General features: G+C 39.0%; 1 protein-coding gene across 7 annotated transcripts in view; it reads left to right on the forward strand.

The window, feature by feature from the left end:
• Positions 1-18,126, forward strand: part of FBH1 (F-box DNA helicase 1) — a 96,555-nt gene that overhangs the window by 21,097 nt on the left and 57,332 nt on the right. For all 7 annotated transcript variants that reach the window (XM_064284825.1, XM_010590760.3, XM_010590762.3 and 4 more), the window contains 7 exons: positions 3,272-3,364; positions 3,897-3,991; positions 5,776-5,944; positions 6,662-6,884; positions 7,813-7,900; positions 7,984-8,070; positions 8,789-8,925. In XM_064284825.1, the coding sequence (XP_064140895.1) occupies positions 3,272-3,364; positions 3,897-3,991; positions 5,776-5,944; positions 6,662-6,884; positions 7,813-7,900; positions 7,984-8,070; positions 8,789-8,925 (892 nt within the window). The remainder of the gene's footprint in view (positions 1-3,271; positions 3,365-3,896; positions 3,992-5,775; positions 5,945-6,661; positions 6,885-7,812; positions 7,901-7,983; positions 8,071-8,788; positions 8,926-18,126) is intronic.

Here is an 18,126-nt window from a genome sequence, read left to right on the forward strand (position 1 = left end):
AATGAGACAACCCGCTCCCTCCTTTCACTCTGTCTTTTCGTGACCATTTTGCCAGCTTCTAACCCCCTCTACCCTTCCATCTCCCCTCCAGGCAGGAGATGCCAACATAGTTCTGAAGCGTCCACCTGATCCAAGTAGCTCACTCCTTATCAGCATCCCTCTTCAACCCATTGTCCAGTCCCTTCCATGTCTGACGAGGTGGCTTCGGGAATGGTTCCTGTCCTGGGCCAACAGAAAGTTTGGGGGCCATGACCACCGGGGTCCTTGTAGTCTCAGTCAGACCATTAACCCTGGTCTTTTTATGAGAATTTGGGGTCTGCATCCCACTGTTCTCCTGCTCCCTCAGGGGTTCTCTGTTGTGCTCCCTGTCAGGGCAGTCATCGGTTGTGGCCGGGCACCATCTGGTTAGTCTGATCTCAGGATGATGTAGTCTCTGGTTCGTGTAGCCCTTTCTGTCTCTTGGGCTCATAATTACCTTGTGTCCTTGGTGTTCTTCATTCTCCTTTGATCCAGGTGGGTTGAGACTCATTGATGCACCTTAGATGGCCTCTTGCTAGCATTTAAAGACCCCAGACGCCACTCTTCAAAGTGTGATGCAATTGCCTGAATTTATGAGTGCTTTGTGAATAAAAAGTGCTATACAACCATAAAATATCACTGAGCCAGGTTTTACATTGAAAGCCTTAGGTGAGGTACCCTACTTAAAAGAAGCCTTTTTTATTCATACATGGCTACATTTTTCCTAGGAAAATGTCAGGATCTGGTTCCTCTGGGTCTCAACTCTTGGGATATGATGTATGACTTGTGGCAAGGTCTTGTTCACCTCATCAGCTTAGAGAAAGACTGTATAGCATGTTGGGTTGCTAATTCGTAGTGACCTTAATGATGAAATAAGCCCAGGTCAGTCTTAAGAGGATATATGCATTTTACAAATATTTGAGCACTTATTACATGTCAGATAATTTTCCAGACATTAGTGATGCAAAAAGGCAGACGAGATACTTGCTCTCACGGAGTATATGCTCTAGTGATGGAAAACATTTTATACATAATTAAATATGTTAAATAAGAACATTTTAGTTTATGATAAGCATTGCAAAGAAAATCAGGTGATGTGAGAGGGAGGTGGGAATACTGCTTTAGATTGGGTGAGGAAAGGCTTCTCTGAGGAAGTAACATCCAAATTAAAACTTGAGTGTCAAGGAGGAGCTAGTCATTTTAGGATTAGGGGAGAGCATTTTAGGAGAAGTTGCCATTGAGTTGATTCCAACTCATGGCAGCCCTTTGTCAGAGCAGAGCTGTGCTCCAGAGGGTTTTCATTGGCTGATTTTTTAGAAGTAGATTAGCAGGGCACCTATGGGTGGGCTTGAACGTCCGAGTTTTTGGTTAGCAGCCGAGTGTGTTAACCATTTGCACAATTTTAGGAGAAGGAATAGCAAATTTCAGGGCCCAGAGATGGGAATGAATTTGGTATGCACAAGGAACAGAAAAAGTCCAGTGTTGCAAGAGTATAGTGAATAAGAGAGAGACAGTACAAGATTATTAGAGGTAGATGGGTTAGATCATGTAAGATTTTGTAGACCACCCTAAGGAGTTAGAATCAAATTCAAAATATGATAGTTAACTTTTGGAGAGCCTCAGTCACTGATCTGGAGTGGTAAAGATAAACTTATGGAATAGATTCTAACTCATGGGGACCCCATGTGTTATAGAGTTTTCTTGGCTGTAACCTTTATGGAAACAGATTGCTAGGCCTGTCTTCCACAGTGCTGCTGGGTTTGAACTACCAAGCTTTAGGTTAGTGGACTACCACAAAACCATTTGTGCCACTCAGGGACCTTGTGGTACAGATATGTGGCATCATAATACAGTGCATTTTGAAGAAGCAGAAGTCCCAGAGAGAATTTCATTTCTTTAACGAAAGACAACCCTCCCTGAAATTAGGAGCCCTAAGAGGAAAAATAAGGAGCCCTGGTGGTACAGTGGTTAAGTGCTTGGTTGGCAACTGAAAGATGCCATTCTGTGGAAGAAAGATGTGGTATCCTGCTTCTGTAAAGATTACCACCTCGGAAATCTTATGGGGCGGTTCTACTCTGTCCTATATGGTCACTATGAGTTGGAATCAACTCAGTGGTAATAGGTGAAGAGGAAGAATGACAGGTGGTACCAGGTGAGCTGTAGCCCACTCATCCTTTGTGAGGTACAAGGATGGAACACTTAGGCGTGTCAGAGTATTTGTTATATTTCTGAGTTATGTTTTAATTCATAAAATATGAATTGAAGTCATTGAGCTATGGAGCAAGGAGCTTTTTGATAGAATTATGACAAGGTAAATATCCAAATGATAAGAAATGTCCTTAAGTGCAAATATGAACCTACAAATTATCTGCATGTTTACATGGACATAAATGAGGATTGAGAAGCATGGTATCTTGATTTTTGTTATGTCTGTATATATTTCTTCCTATTCTACCTGGAAGATAAACCTCCTATGACCAGAGACTGAAATATTTATTATAAAAGGTATTTGTTACATCAAAAAGATTGGTGCTTGGAGATGGCCTCTTCTCACTCTGGGGATGGGAAGCAATGCACTGAATTGTGGGGGCTTGGTAGTCAGAGGGGTGAGTTTGGGTTCCGTGTGAACTGTAGAGGCTATGGAATGGCTTGTGGCAATGTGTTTGATGATATGCAGTGCATCAGCTGATAGACATTTGTGATCTTTAGCTTTCTTGGTGACTTGGAGGCTATTTTGTCTTGTAGTCCTTGATAATCATATCTTGTGATTAGTATAGCACCTTTTCTTTGGGGCCTTAAAAGGTAGAATGTTATTCATGCTTCTAAACCAGTATCCCTTCACAAGGAGCAGAGAGACTAAGTGTCAGAAAGAGAAGACGACGTTCAGTTTATGTTGAACAAGAATCTCATTGCTGGGGACAGAATTTGTTTTCCACTGGTTTTTACCGCTTGATTATCTGTCTCCTAAGGTCACAACTAGTGCTGCTGTTCCCCAAAGAGCATTTCCTGATCTCTTTCTCTTTTGCTGTTGTTTGTATATTGAAGCAATGCATCTTTCCTGGAACTGTGTCCCTGGAGAGTTTTGTGAGCTGTAGATATGGCTCAAGTTTTTTCTTTCCTTTTTTGCCACAAAATTGGTGGTAGGAATTTTCTTTTTAGCAATAGTAAGGAGTTTAAATGCATCTGAGAAAAATTAAGATTCAGACTGTCACTCAAATTTAAACATCACTAAATCTACTTTTTTTCCTGTTAGGATTCACTACAACATTTTCTATTGCCTGTATCTTCAGGAGAATTCTGGGACTCAGATCACAAAAGTTAAAGAGGAACCATCTGTTTGGCCAGGGTATGTGTATGTCCTTGTGTGTGTGTGGTTTTTTTTTTTTTTTGCATCTAATACTTGACTCTTTCTCATACTTAAGGAGGGGAGGTGTTTTGTTTTAACAACTTTATTGAAGTATGATTTACATAACAGCGCTGACCCATTTTAAGGGTACAATTCAATGACTTTTAGTAAATTTACCGAGTATACAACCATCACCATAATCTAATTTTTAGAACAATTCTATCACCCTAAAAAAAACCCCAAACCTGTTGCCATCGAGTTGATTCCAGCTCATAGTGACCCTGTAGGACAAAGTAGAACTGCCCCATAGGGTTTCCAAGGAGCTGGCTGGTGTGTTCGAACTGCCGACCTTTTGGTTATCAGCCCGAGCTCTTAACCACTGCAGCACCAGGACTCCATCACCCTAAAGGGAGGCCTTTTTCTTTTCGTTAGTTTTTTACTCATCCAATGTGCCTGTTTGGTTTTTGGACAGCTGTGACCTGGTCTTTTCAGTTGTATTCTGTTTGTCTCATTTCTCTTCTGTAATATATAGCAAGAAAACAACCATTCAACTTACAAATGAGCAACAGCTGATTCTGAATCATAAGATGGAACCTCTCCAGGTGGTAAAAATTATGGCATTTGCAGGTAAGGGAACTCACCATTCCTAGAATAGTCAGGTTCATGATGTGGTTTTCTGCCTTTTATTACCACACCCCTCTTCCCTGATACTTTGCCAGTGTGTCTTTACCTTGATCTTTATCAGACAACCCCAGTCAAATCTAAAAAGCAGTTGCGTTTTTTTTTTCCTACCACTCTAGTGAGTGTCCACACTGGAATTCCTGTTGAAACAAATAGTTCATAGGAATATGATTTATGGTGTAGATGTTGCTGGGATTGATTGAGCTAGTCATTTATTATTGTATATGCTTAGCTACTGATAGCTTATGAAGTAGTAGGCCATATTAATCTCCTCCTTAGAAAGTTTCAGTGGCTTCCTAATTTCTGTAGGTAAAGTCTAGAAGGCCTTCCCACCATTTGGTTCTAAACTACATTCCTAAATATATTGTGTACTCTTCTCCTGCCTCTGTCAGCTAAGTTGATCTACTTACAGTCTCCTGAAGTTCTCAGTTACTCTCCTGTCTGAACCTGTGTGTATGCTATTTTCTCCACCTGGAATTCCTTCCCGCTGCTTTTCTGCCTCAAGATCAGCAACAACAGTAATTTATCAATGCCTGCTATGTGCCTGGCAATATGCTAATCCTAACAACATTTTTAAGATTGGTTAGTTATCCCTATTTTGTAGATAAAGAAACTGAAGCTCAGAGAGATTAAAATGATTTGCCCTGCGATAAATAAGCAAATAAGTGGTGGAGCCAGAATTCAAAGCTTGATCTGCTTCCCTCCACAAATATGATATTTTCTTTTCTATTTTATCCTCTCTCTTTTTTTTTTTTATTACCTATACTAAATTGATTCCCATCATTTCTGCTGCTTCTTGATGAAGGCTTCTTCAACCACTTGATTCCTAGATGATCTCTGAACTTGTAACTGATCATCTGTATTTAATTATTTGGCACTTGATTATGTGGTCAGAATAGTCAACACGTGTTTTATAAACACTTCCACATTATTTCATTAATCTTCAAAGCAGCCTTTAACAGGTGAAAAAACAGGTGTACAAGGATAAAATGATTCTTCATCTGATAAGTGACATGGTCTGGGACATAAACCCCGATTTTTTTTTCAAATCCGTACCGTTTTTTACTATAATATGTTGTCATATACTCTTTTGTTCTGTTTCACCTATGTTGGTATTTTGTTCCAAACTAGATTATAATGTAGGAATCTCGCTTTATGCTTTTTAATATAGTGTTTAGCATACAGCTGAACATGTAGTAGGTGCTTAAATACTTGTTGAATGAAAGCTTGAATAATTAAATGAATGATAGAGAATCGGACAGAAAACAAAATTCTGAATGAATCGGAAGAATTCTTGCATTTCATTTGCATGCTCTTGCCCTAGAAGTGTAAATAACTCCTCGACCAACAGTGACTACCATTTATTAAGTTCTTGCTTAATATTATTATTAATTATGATAATTAATATTAGTACTTTGGTTATTATTTTTATCATTACAAACCCTGCAAGGTAAGTATTCACATATTGCTGATGAGGAAACTGAAGTTCAGCGTGATCAAGTGGCTTGCCCTTCATCTAGAATCTGTCAGAGCCACGATCCCAACCCAGATTAATCTGCCTGAGAACCTCCTGCTCTTTTCACTACACCATTTTTATCAGTACTGAAAAATTTGTCAGTGTCTTAGTCTCAAGCAAGAGGTGGGAAACATGGATAAGGCCTGATGAGGGTGTCCTTTGGAACATTTTTTCCTGATCAAAGGGTCACATCCTTTCGTCTTGGTTTCCCCAGGCACAGGGAAGACCTCTACTCTGGTCAAGTATGCTGAAAAGTGGTCTGAGAGCAGGTTTCTTTATGTGACATTCAACAAGAGCATCGCAAAGCAGGCTGAGCTTGTCTTCCCCAGCAATGTCACCTGCAAAACCTTTCACTCCATGGCTTATGGACACGTCGGGCGGAAGTGAGCATTGTCATTACCGTCATCGTTGTTGTTTCTTATTAGTGTTTGTCATAATGTGATCATTATGATCGCATATGAATTGTACTCCGTAGTGACACCAAGAAACTTTAATATTATTAACTCCATTTACAGGCAGGAAATATGAAGATAGGGTTAGTGATTTGTACTTTAACCCAATAAAAATATATTATTTACAAATAACAGTAACTTTCTGAGGAGGGCAGCCTCCTTACTCCAGAACTGAGGCACAGAAAGTCAGAATGACTTATCTCAAGTTCAGAGTATCACCACAAATCCTGATTAGTTTTTGGTTCTGCTTGGAATGGTGGGGAGGGGGAGGAGACTGATGACGTACAGTCAATCCAGGTTTCCTGGGGCCTTCTGAACCAGTATTACCTTGGACTTAAGGCTTCAAAGAACTTTCATTGCCCATCCGGGGGCCTCTCAGAATCTTGACTACACATTGGAATAGTAGGGTCTGCCTTGAGCAGATTAATTTTCTGGGTTATTATATGTGAATTCCTGAAAGCCTAAAGTAAACCGTTTCAAATCATGCTTGGACCTTGCAGAATTTTTCTTTTTTTCCTCTCTCCCCTGTATGTGACCCTTAGAGCCACCGTGTGGTGTCACTGGAGAGAATAGGGATGGGAGTGGGGACACTACATGGCCACATTGCCAGTAAAGCCAGATGCTGTTAATTTGGGATATGCATTACAGGTACCAATCAAAGAAGAAATTGAATCTCTTCAAGTTAACACCCTTCATGGTGAATTCTGTCCTTGCCGAAGGGAAAGGCGGATTCATAAGGGCCAAGCTAGTATGCAAGACTTTGGAAAACTTCTTTGCCTCTGCTGATGAAGAACTAACTATTGATCATGTGCCTATTTGGTGTAAGAACAACCAAGGCCAGAGAGTCATGGTTGAACAGAATGAAAAACTGGTGAGTAAGTATTGTTAGTGTTAGGGACCTGGGGATAAATGAGAAGAGTTGGCGGTATGGTGATGTTTCAGTCTTCTACTACTTCAGACCTGCTTGTAGGAAGTTGAAGATGGCGAAACCATAATGATAACTAAATTGTACAGTAATTTTTTCTGTTAACGGCACTCATAGACATCACATTTAATCCTCGTAACCATCCTCCTTATTTAACAGATGAGACACAGACATTGAATGACTTGTCCAAGGTTATAAGAGCTTATCATTGTATCTGCTGGACCTAGAATCTGATTTTATCTGAAGATTGGGAATCTCTTCTCTAATTTTTTTAGTTATGGGTACTATGTAGATTTTGCTAGTGGCAAATAGTTTATTTCTTATTTATAAAGTCTTTTCAATCACTTGCCATTCTTTTTATGAATTAACTGTCAGTCAGAATCTATGAAAATAATCCAACCTTTTCTGGCTCATCAAATGGTATGATTCCTGAGAGGTGTTGCTGGGCTTGTTTCTGCACTTGAGATACTCAGCAGTATTAAAGGGTTATTGTAGAGCCTCAGACAGCTGTTGTGAGTTGACATCAGTTCACAGTACTGTGATTCTGCCTTTGATTTGACCTCTGTGTGTAGAAATGAAAGTGTGATTTCAGGGTGCTGTGTTTTCCAGCATCTTAAACTATGGGTTAAGGAGCCCTGGTGGTGTAGTGGTTAAACACTCAGCTGCCAACTGAAAGGTTGGTGATTCAAACCCACCAGCTGTTTCGCAGGAGAAAGCTGTGGCATCCTGCTTGCATAAAGATTTTACAGCCTTTGAAACCCTTATGTGGCAGATTTGCTCTGACCTATAGGGTCATTATGAGTTGAAGTCGACTTTATGGTAGTGGGTTTTCGTTTTTGGTAAACTGCGGGGTATTGTGTCACTTGCTTTCTAGAATGGTGTCCTCGAAGCGAGCAGACTTTGGGACAACATGCGGAAGCTGGGGGAATGTAAAGAAGAGGCTTACCAAATGACTCATGATGGTATGGGAGTTTCCAAATATTGGTATTTGTTAAATGTAACTGTATTACTTACGAGTTATGACTCTTGTCACTCCTTCTTTTAGGCTATTTGAAACTCTGGCAGCTGAGTAAGCCTTTGCTTGCCTCTTTTGACGCCATCTTTGTGGATGAGGCCCAGGACTGTACCCCAGGTGATAAACTATTCAGGACATCAGTAGTCTCAAATACATAGAAACAGCATCGTGATTATGTAAGAGGACATATGTGTGAAATAAGTTGATTCTTATTTTTGATAAAGAAGAGGAGCAAATGATGACTTTGTTACTCAGAAACCCTTTTCATTTGACTTTGAATTTTAACAGTTGTCCCTTCTCCTTTCAGACTTTTTTCCTCCAAATGTTTAGGTTATTCTTAAGATGTTAACTAAGTATAGGTCATCAAGTTATAAGGACTCATGCTTGAATGGAAAAAGGTAGTCAATTTGGGGCAAAAAATTTGTGTTGTATATTTCTTACATGGCTATTAGAGAGTAGACAGTATCATGAGTGTGACTTTCTGGGTAGTCTTTGGGTTTTATGTTATGGTACTAGAGGGAGAAAACAGTTTTTCTCATATATGCCTGTGTGGTTTCTTATAAAAAAAAAAAAAAATTTTTTTTTTTTTTTTTTTTTATACTCAGTATTTTTTCCAAAACGGAAGATAATCTGCTTTCTTAGGACCAGAAATTGTTTCTTTTGTGCCATGATAAGATTGTTTCTTTGGATTGAGTGTGTGTATCCTATAGGAAAAGACAACTTTGTTGTTCAGTGTGCCCTGGCTTAGCTTTATAAAAGCTTAAATATGGTTTATTTTTGCTATGTAGGTTGGAGTTCCTCAAGATCTCTTATTTTGCCTCTGATTTGGTTGCAGCTATCATGAATATAGTTCTGTCTCAGCCGTGTGGAAAAATCTTTGTAGGGGACCCACACCAACAGATCTATACCTTCCGTGGTGCAGTCAATGCTCTATTTACAGTCCCACATACTCACGTCTTCTATCTCACCCAGGTAAAAGCTTTCTTTGCTTTTGTGTTCCCGTGGCCATGTAAACAAGCATTATATTTCCTTATACTAGTTTTTCAGTGTTTACTATGTGCCTGGCACCAAGCAGGGCATTGTGCTAGGCTCACAGTATATAGCAAATCCTTGCTTCTTAGCAGTGGTTCTCAAAAAGTGGTTCTCAGGGGGTCTGCAAGGTCAAAACTGCTTCCATAATAGTTGTTTGCATTTTTCACTGTGTTGGCCTTTGTCCTGATTGCGTAAAGCAATAGTGGGTAAAACCGCTTTACACCATCAGTGCAATAATCAAGGTGTTGCCACCAAACTGTTGTTGTACTCTTTACTGTAACACACTCAGAATAATTCAAACACAGCAATTCGTTTAGGAAAGTCCTTGATGATACAGCAAGAATTATTAATTTTAATGACTCTTGAACCTTGAGCATGACTCTACCATTCTGTGTGATTAAATCTGAAGTACATCTAAAGCACTTCTGCTCCATACTGAAGTATGATGGCTGTCTGAGACGTACCTTCGTGATGGAGTTGTGAGCTGAACTGGCTGTATTTTTCTTGTAATATTTTTGCTTGAAACAGCAGCTGACAGACCAACTCTGGTTATTCAGACTTGGGGAGGTTTTCTCAAAAATGAATGAAATGAGTCTGTGACTTAAAGGAAAACAACTGACAATGTTTGTTGCCAAAGATAAAATTCTTGCTTTCAAGTGAAAATTTAAATTTTGGTAAACTTGCATCTGCCACCTTGAGCTTGACAACTTTCCCGTACAGAATCTTCTAATGAGATCAGTGAGGATATTAATGTATGCCAGTTTTTTTTTTTTAATTTTTATTGTACTTAAAGTGAAAGTTTACAAATCAAGTCAGCCTCTCACACAAAAACTTACATACACCTTGCAACATACTCCCAATTGCTCTCCCCCTAATGAGACAGTCCGCTCCCTCCCACCACTCTCTCTTTTTGTGTCCATTATGTCAGCTTCTAACCCCCTCTCCCCTCTTGTCTCCCCTCCAGACATGAGATACCAACATAGTCTCAACCATCCACCTGATCCAAGAAGCTCATCCCTCACCAGCATCCCTCTCCATCCCATTGTCCAGTCTAGTCCCTCTCTGAAGAGTTGGCTTTGGGAATGGTTCCTGTCCTGGGCCAACAGAAGGTCTGGGGGCCATGACCACTGGGGTCCTTCTAGTCTCAGTTAGACCATTAAGTCTGGTCTTTTTACGAGAATTTGGGGTCTGCATCCCATTGTTCTCCTGCTCCCTCAGGGGTTCTCTGTTATGTTTCCTGTCAGGGTAGTCATCAGTTATAGCCAGGCACCATCTAGTTCTTCTGGTCTCAGGCTGATGTAATCTCTGGTTTATGTGGCCTTTTCTGTCTCTTGCTCTCGTAATTACCTTGTGTCCTTGGTGTTCTTCATTCTCCTTTGGTCCAGGTGGGTTCAGACCAATTGATGCATCTTAGATGGCCGCTTGCTAGCATTGCAGACCCCGGACGCTGCTCTCTGAAGTAGGATGCGGAATGTTTTCTTAATAGATTTTATTATGCCAGTCGACTTAGATGTCCCCTGAAACCATGGTCCCCAAACCCCTACCCCTGCTATACTAGCCTTTGAAGCATTCAGCTTATTCAGGAAACTTCTTTGCTTTTGGTTTAGTCAAGTTGTGCTGACCTCGCCTGTATTGTGTGTTGTCTCTCCCTTCACCTAAAGTAGTTCTTATCTACTAATTAGTGGATACCCCTCTCCCACCCTCCCTTCCTCCCCACTTTTGTAACCATCAAGGAATATTTTGTTCTCCATTTAAACTATTTCTCAAGTTCTTATAATAGTGGTTTTATACAATATTTGTCCTTTTGCAACTAATTTCATTCAGCATAATGCCTTCCAGATTCCTCCATGTTATGAAATGTTTCACAGATTCATCACTGTTCTTTATTGATGCATAGCATTCCATTGTGTGAATATACCATAATTTATTTATCCATTCATCCATTGATGGGCACCTTGGTTGCTTCCATCTTTTTGCTATTCTAAACAGTGCTGCAGTGAACATGGGTGTGTAAATATCTGTTCATGTAAAGGCTCTTATTTCTCTAGGGTATATTCCGAGGAGTGGGATTCCTGGATCCTATGGTAGTTCTATTTCTAGCTTTTTAAGGAAGCGGCAAATTGATTTCCAAAGTGGTTGTACCATTTTACCTTCTCACCACCAGTGTGTAAGTGTTCAGTCTCTCCACAACCTCTCCAACATTCATTATTTTGTGTTTTTTTATTAATGCCAGCCTTGTTGGAGTGAGATGGAATCTCATTGTAGTTTTGATTTGCATTTCTCTAATGGCTAATGATCGTGAGCATTTCCTCATGTATTTGTTACCTACCTGAATGTCTTCTTTAGTGAAGTGTCTGTTCATATCTTTTGCCCATTTTTTAATTGGGTTGTCTTTTTGTAGTTGAGTTTTTGCAGTATCATGTAGATTTTAGAGATCAGGTGCTGATCGGAAATGTCATAGCTAAAAGCTTTTCCCCAGTCCGTAGGTAATCTTTTTTATTCTTCTGGTGAAGTCTTTGGATGAGCATAGATGTTTGATTTTTAGGAGCTCCCAGTTATCTAGTTTTTCTTCTGCAGTGTTAGTAATGTTTTGTATACTGTTTATGCCATGTATTAGAGCTCCTAACGTTGTCCCTATTTTTTCTTCCATGATCTTTATCATTTTAGATTTTATATTTAAGTCTTTGATACATTTTGAGTTCGTTTTTGTGGGTGGTGTGAGATATGGGTCTTCATTTTTTTGCAGATGGATACCCAGTTATGCCAGCACCATTTGTTAAAAAGACTGTTTTTTCCCCATTTAACTCTTTGGGGCCTTTGTCAAATATCAGCTGTTCATATGTGGATGGATTTATGTCTGGATTCTCAATTCTGTTCCATTTGTCTACGTATCTGTTGTTGTACCAGTACCAGGCTGTTTTGACTACTACGGCTGTATAATAGGTTCTAAAATCAGGTAGAGTAAAGCCTCCGCTTTGTTCTTCTTTTTCAGCAATGCTTTACTTATCTGGGGCCTCTTTCCCTTCCATATGAAGTTGATGATTTGTTTCTCTGTCTCATCAAAAAATGTCGTTGGAATTTGGATCGGAATTGCTTTAAATGTATGGATTGCTTTTGGTAGAATAGATGTTTTTATAACGTTAAGTCTTCCTGTCCATGAGCAAGGTATGTTTTTCTATTTACGTGGGTCCGTTTTGGTTTCTTGCGGAAGTGTTTTGTAGATTTCTTTGTATAAGTCTTTTACATCTCTGGTAAGATTTATCCCTAAGTATTTTATCTTCTTGGGGGCTACTGTAAATGGTATTGATTTGGTGATTTCCTCTTTGATGTTCTTTTTGTTGGTATAGAAGAATCCAACTGATTTTTGTATGTTTATCTTGTATCCCGATACTCTGCTGAACTCTTCTATTAGTTTCAGTAGTTTTCTTGAGGATTCCTTAGGGTTTTCTGTATATAAGATCATGTCATCTACAAATAGAGATACTTTGACTTTTTCCTTGCCGATTTGGTTGCCCTGTATTTCTTTATCTAGCCTAATTGCTCTGGCTAGGACCTCCAGCACAATGTTGAATAAGAGTGGTGATAAAGGGCATCCTTGTCTGGTTCCTGATCTCAAGGGGAGTGCTTTCAGGCTGTCTCCATTTAGGATGGTGTTGGCCATTGGCTTTGTATAAATGCCCTTTATTTTGTTGAGGAATTTTCCTTTTATTCCTATTTTGCTGAGTGTTTTGATCATGAATGGGCATTGAACTTTGTCAAATGCTTTTTCTGCATCAATTGATAAAATCATGTGTTTCTTGTCTTTTGTTTTATTTATATGATGGATTACATTAACTGTTTTTCTAATATTGAACCATCCCTGCGCACCTGGTGTGAATTCCACTTGGTCATGGTGAATTATTTTTTTGATATGTTGTTGAATTCTGTTGGCTAGAATTTTGTTGAGGATTTTTTGCATCTAAGTTCATGAGGGATATAGGTCTGTAATTTTCTTTTTTTTTGGTGTCTTTACCTGGTTTTGGTATCAGGGATATACTGGCTTCATAGAATGTGTTTGGTAGTATTCCGTCCTTTTCTATGCTCTGAAATACCTTTAGTAGTAGTGGTGTTAGCTCTTCTCTGAAAGTTTGGTAGAACTCTGCCGTGAAGCCATCCAGGCCAGGGCTTTTTTTTTTGTTGGGAGCTTTTTGATTACCTTTCAATCACTTCTTTTGTTTTGGGTCTATTTAGTTGTTCTACGTCAGTTTGTGTTAGTGTAGGCAGGTGGTGTGTTTCTAGGAATTCACCCACTTCTAGGTTTTCAAATTTGTTAGAGTACAGTTTTTCATAGTAATCTGATAGGATTCTTTTAATTTCATTTGTGTCTGTTGTAGTATTGTCTATCACATTTCTTATTGGGGTTATTGGCTTCCTCTCCTGTTTTTCTTTTGTCAGTTTGGACAATGGTTTATCAATTTTGTTGATTTTTTTCAAAAAACCAGCTTTTGGTCTTGTTAATTCTTTCAGTTTTTGTTTTCTATTTCATTTAGCTCTGCTCTGAGTTTTATTTTTTGTTTTCATCTGGTACCTGAGGGTTTCTTTTGTTGCTCTCTTTCTATTTGCTCAAGTTGTAGGGATAATTCTTTGATTTTTGCCCTTTTCTTCTTTTTGTATGTGTGCATTTATTGATATAAATTGGCCTCTGAGTACCACTTCTGCTGTGTCCCAAAGGTTCTGATAGGAAGTGTTTTCATTCTCATTGGATTCTATGAATTTCTTTATTCCGTCCTAATATCATCTATAATCCAGTCTTTTTTGAGCAAAGTATTGTTCAGTTTCCAAGTGTTTGATTTCTTTTCCCTGCTTTTTTTGTTATTGATTTCCACTTTTATGGCCTTATGGTCAGAGAGGATGCTTTGTAATATTTCAATGTTTTGGATTCTGCTAAGGCTTGCTTTATGACCTACTATGTGGTCTATTCTAGAGAATGTTCCATGTGCACTAGAAAAGAAAGCATGCTTGGTTGCTGTTGGGTGGAGTGTTCTGTATACGTTTATGAGGTCAAGTTGGTTGATTGTGGCATTTAGATCTTCTGTGTCTTTATTGAGCTTCTTTCTGGATGTCCAGTCCTTCACTGAAAGTGGTGTGTTGAAGTCTCCTACTATTATTGTGGAGCTGTCTGTCTTACTTTTCCATGCTGTTAGAGTTTGTTTTATGTATCTTGCAGCCCTATTATTGGGTACGTAAATATTTAATATGTTTCTATCTTCTTGGTATATTGTCCCTTTAATCACTATATAGTGTTCTTCTTTATCTTTTTTATGATAGATTTAACTTTAAAGTCTATTTTGTGAGAAATTAATATTGCCACTCCTGCTCTTTTTTGATTGCTTTTTGCTTGATATATTTTTTTCCATCTTTGGAGTTTTAGTTTGTCTGTGTCTCTAAGGTGTGTCACTTGTGGGCAGCATATAGATGGATCGTGTGTTTTAATCCGTTCTGTCACTCTCTGTCTCTTTATTGGTGCATTTAGTCCATTTACATTCAGCGTAATTACGGATAGGTAGATACTATGAATTTAGTGGTATCATTTTGATGTCTTTTTTTGTGTGTTGTTTACAGTTTCTTTTTCCCTCTTAATTTTATGTGCTGAGTAGATTATCGGAAACCCTGGTGGCGTAGTGGTTAAGTGCTATGGCTGTTAATCAAGAGGTCGGCAGTTCAAACCTGCCAGGCACTCCTTGGAAACTCTGTGGGGCAGTTCTACTCTGTCCTATAGGGTCGCTATAAGTCGGAATTGACTCCAGGGCAGTGGGTTTCGGGTAGGTTATCTTTATATGTTGTCCTTTCCTCGTATTCGTTGTTGTTGATTTTGTTTCTGCTGAGTCTCTTTTTTTCTTGTATTTTATTTTGATGTGTAGGATAGTTTGTCTCCTTTGTGGTGAACTTATTATTTACCCCTATTTTTCTAAATTTAAACATAATTTTTATTTCTTTGTATCGCCTTGTCTTTCTCTCCATATGGAAGATCTGTGACTACATTTCTTCGTCCTTCTTTATTGTTTTAATGTTGTCTTCTTTTACGTAATAACATCGCTGTTTCCTTGTTTTGAGTGTTTTTTTAATCTGGATTTTTGTGATTTCCCTGTCTGAGCTCACATCTGATTGCCTGGTGTTCTAGTCTTGGGTTGATAACGTGATATTATTGTTTTTCTAATCAAAGAACTCCCTTTAGTATTTCTTGTAGTTTTGGTTTGGTTTGTATGAATTCGCTAAACTTCTGATTATATGGAAATGTTCTAATTTCACCTTCGTATTTGAAAGACAGTTTTGCTGGATATATGATTCTTGGCTGGCAGTTTTTTTTCCTGCAGTTTTTTATATAAGTCATCCCATTGCCTTCTTGCCTGCATGGTTTCTGCCAAGTAGTCTGAACTTATTCTCATTGACTCTTCTTTGTAGGTGACTTTTTGTTTATCCCTAGCTGCTCTTAAAATTCTCTATCTGTGGTTTTGGCAAGTTTGATTATAATAAGCCTTGGTGACTTTAAAATCTACCTTATGTGGTGTTCGATCAGCATTTTGGATAGATACCTTCTCATCTTTCACGATATCAGGGAAGTTTTCTGCCAACAAATCTTCAAGAATGCTCTCTGTATATTCTGTTATCCCTCCCTGTTCTGGTACTGCAGTCACTCGTAGGTTATTTCTCTTGATAGAGTCCCACATGATTCTTAAGGTGTCTTCATTTTTTAAAAATTTTATTTGTTTTTTCAAATATATTAGTGCCAAGTGCTTTATCTTCAAGTTCAGAGGTTCTGCCTTCCACTTCCTCAATTCTGCACCTCTGACTTTGTACTGAGTTGTCTACTTCTGAAATTTTATTGTTAATCTTCTGGATTTCTGATTGCTCTCTGTTCCTGAATTTTTTCAGCTTATTAAATTTTTCATTATGTTCCTGAAAAATCTTTTTAACTTCTTCAACTGCTTTATCTGTGTGTTCCTTGGCTTGTTCTGTGTATTGCTCGATTTCCTTCCTTATGTCTTGAAGGGTTGTGTATTTTGATCTTTTGTATTCTGCCTCTGGTAATTCCAGGAAGGCGCTTTCATCTAGAAAAACCCTTGATTCTTGGTTTTGAGAGCTTGTTGAGGCGATCATGCTCAGTTTCTTTATGTGACTTGATATTGACTATTGGGTTAGTTTATTTTATGTTTGCTTACTGTGTCATAGCTTCTTGCTTTGTTTTGTTTTGATATGCCCAAATAGGTTGCTGAGTGAGCTAGCTTGATTTTTTTCGCCTTTGGAGCTCTGACGTCCTGTCCCCAGATGCCTAGAGCTGTTATCAGGTATATCAGTCTTGGAGTCCATTCACTTTTCTTGTATGAATTCAGCTCTGGTGTCCAGGTAGCTGATCATGAAGTATGTGGTACAGGCTGTGTCCTACAGCCTTAGAGGGGCAGGGGTGATGGGTATAGGGACTGATATCTAGTTGCAGCAGGGTGTCATGCTCTGAACAAGGCACGGGGCTGAGAATCATCCCCCAAGTGTCTCTGAGTAAAGTGTGTCCCTGTTCCCTAGAGCATACAGGTGGGTAGGTTCTACAGACAGACCATGGCACACAATGTTTTTGGTTATAAGGGCTGAGAGGTAACAGTTACCCTTGGACCTCTGTCTTGGGTGGCTTGATGACCTGAGTGGAGCCACAAGTTCTTAGGCCCCTGATGCTGGTAGGTGAGGACCCTGTTTAATAGGCAAAGCAATGTCAAACATCAAACACCCACCTCTCCACTGCACAGCTGAAACCGTTGTAGCCTGCCAACAAGGGCATATTCTCCTGATTTAGGCCCATAGAGGTCCATGCAGAGGGGAAAGGTACTTAAAGTTCACGGACTGTTTATGCCTGGACTGGGAGCTGCTTCTGTCCTGAGCTCCCCCAGGTAATGGAGCTGGCAAATTATCTTTTCCCCCAATTGCGAATATATTTCTTCTCCAAGGCTGGGAGGGTGGCTCTAGGCGCTGAACAGGGCCTATCTCAGGCCGTGGGAAATCAGCCACTGAAGCTGGCTTGCGGGGTGGCGGGAGTGCAGTAAAATATACACAAGTATTTAGCTTTTGCCGAGAGTACCAGAGCACCGTTCTTCTCTGATTCTGGAGGTGTGAGTAGGCCATGTGGTTGACTGCTTCTCTCTGAGGAAACTGCTGTCGAATGCTAGTACCAGCCTGCTGCCGCTGCTCCCGGGAATGGTGCCTGAGGGCTCCTGGCAGTTAAGGCGTGGTAACTCCTCTCAGCATCTGAACTGTCTCTTCCTCCCCCTGCCCCTCATTTTGTTTTCTAACATTGCTTTTGATGTTCAGGGTACCTGGGTTTCATAAATACAATCGTTTCACTTATTTTTTGGGTTTTTTTGGAAGAGTGCTTGCTGAAGCTTCTGTCTATGCTGCCATCTTGGCCCTGCCCCAGTTTTATTTTTTTTATGCTGAGTTATGAAATGTGTCAACGTCTAGAAGAACATTGCAACTCAGTGATCTAGTATTTTCTAAGTAACTATTGCATTGTTGTTACAAAATATGCATGGATAAAAAATCCATTTCAAAGTTAAGTTAAATCAGTGGATTTTAATGTAACAGAGAACAAAAAGTTCATTGATGTAGTTTTAGATTCCACATTACAACTAACCTTTAAGAAACTACCATTGTTAAGTTTTGGTGTAATATCAAAGAATAATATTCTTGATTGACTGAATAGGCTTGTAAACATTCCTCCCTTTCAACTACATATCTGTGCGAGGCTGCATTTTCTTCAAATACTTCAACCCAAACAAATGTCATAACAGATTGAATAGAGATATAAATATGAGAATACAGCTGTCTTCTATTAATTTAGGCATTAAAGAGATTTACAAAACACGTATAGTGGTGCTACTCTTCTCACTAAATTTTTTTTGAATATATAGTTATGTTTCAAATCATGTTTGTGTTCTCATATAATGTGGTTATTGAAAATTTTTCCCTTTAAATTTTAAATAAAAATTCAGAAATACTTTAAAAATTAAAAATATTTTTAGTGTCTAATATGGTAAATATAGATAAATCTGACTTACATACATAAAAGCTCCTTGGGGGCTTCAGTAATTTTAAACGTATGAAGGGTCTTGAGACCAA

This window comes from Loxodonta africana, chromosome 4 (assembly GCF_030014295.1).
Source record: "Loxodonta africana isolate mLoxAfr1 chromosome 4, mLoxAfr1.hap2, whole genome shotgun sequence".
In the NCBI taxonomy this organism is placed as follows: Eukaryota; Metazoa; Chordata; class Mammalia; order Proboscidea; family Elephantidae; genus Loxodonta; species Loxodonta africana.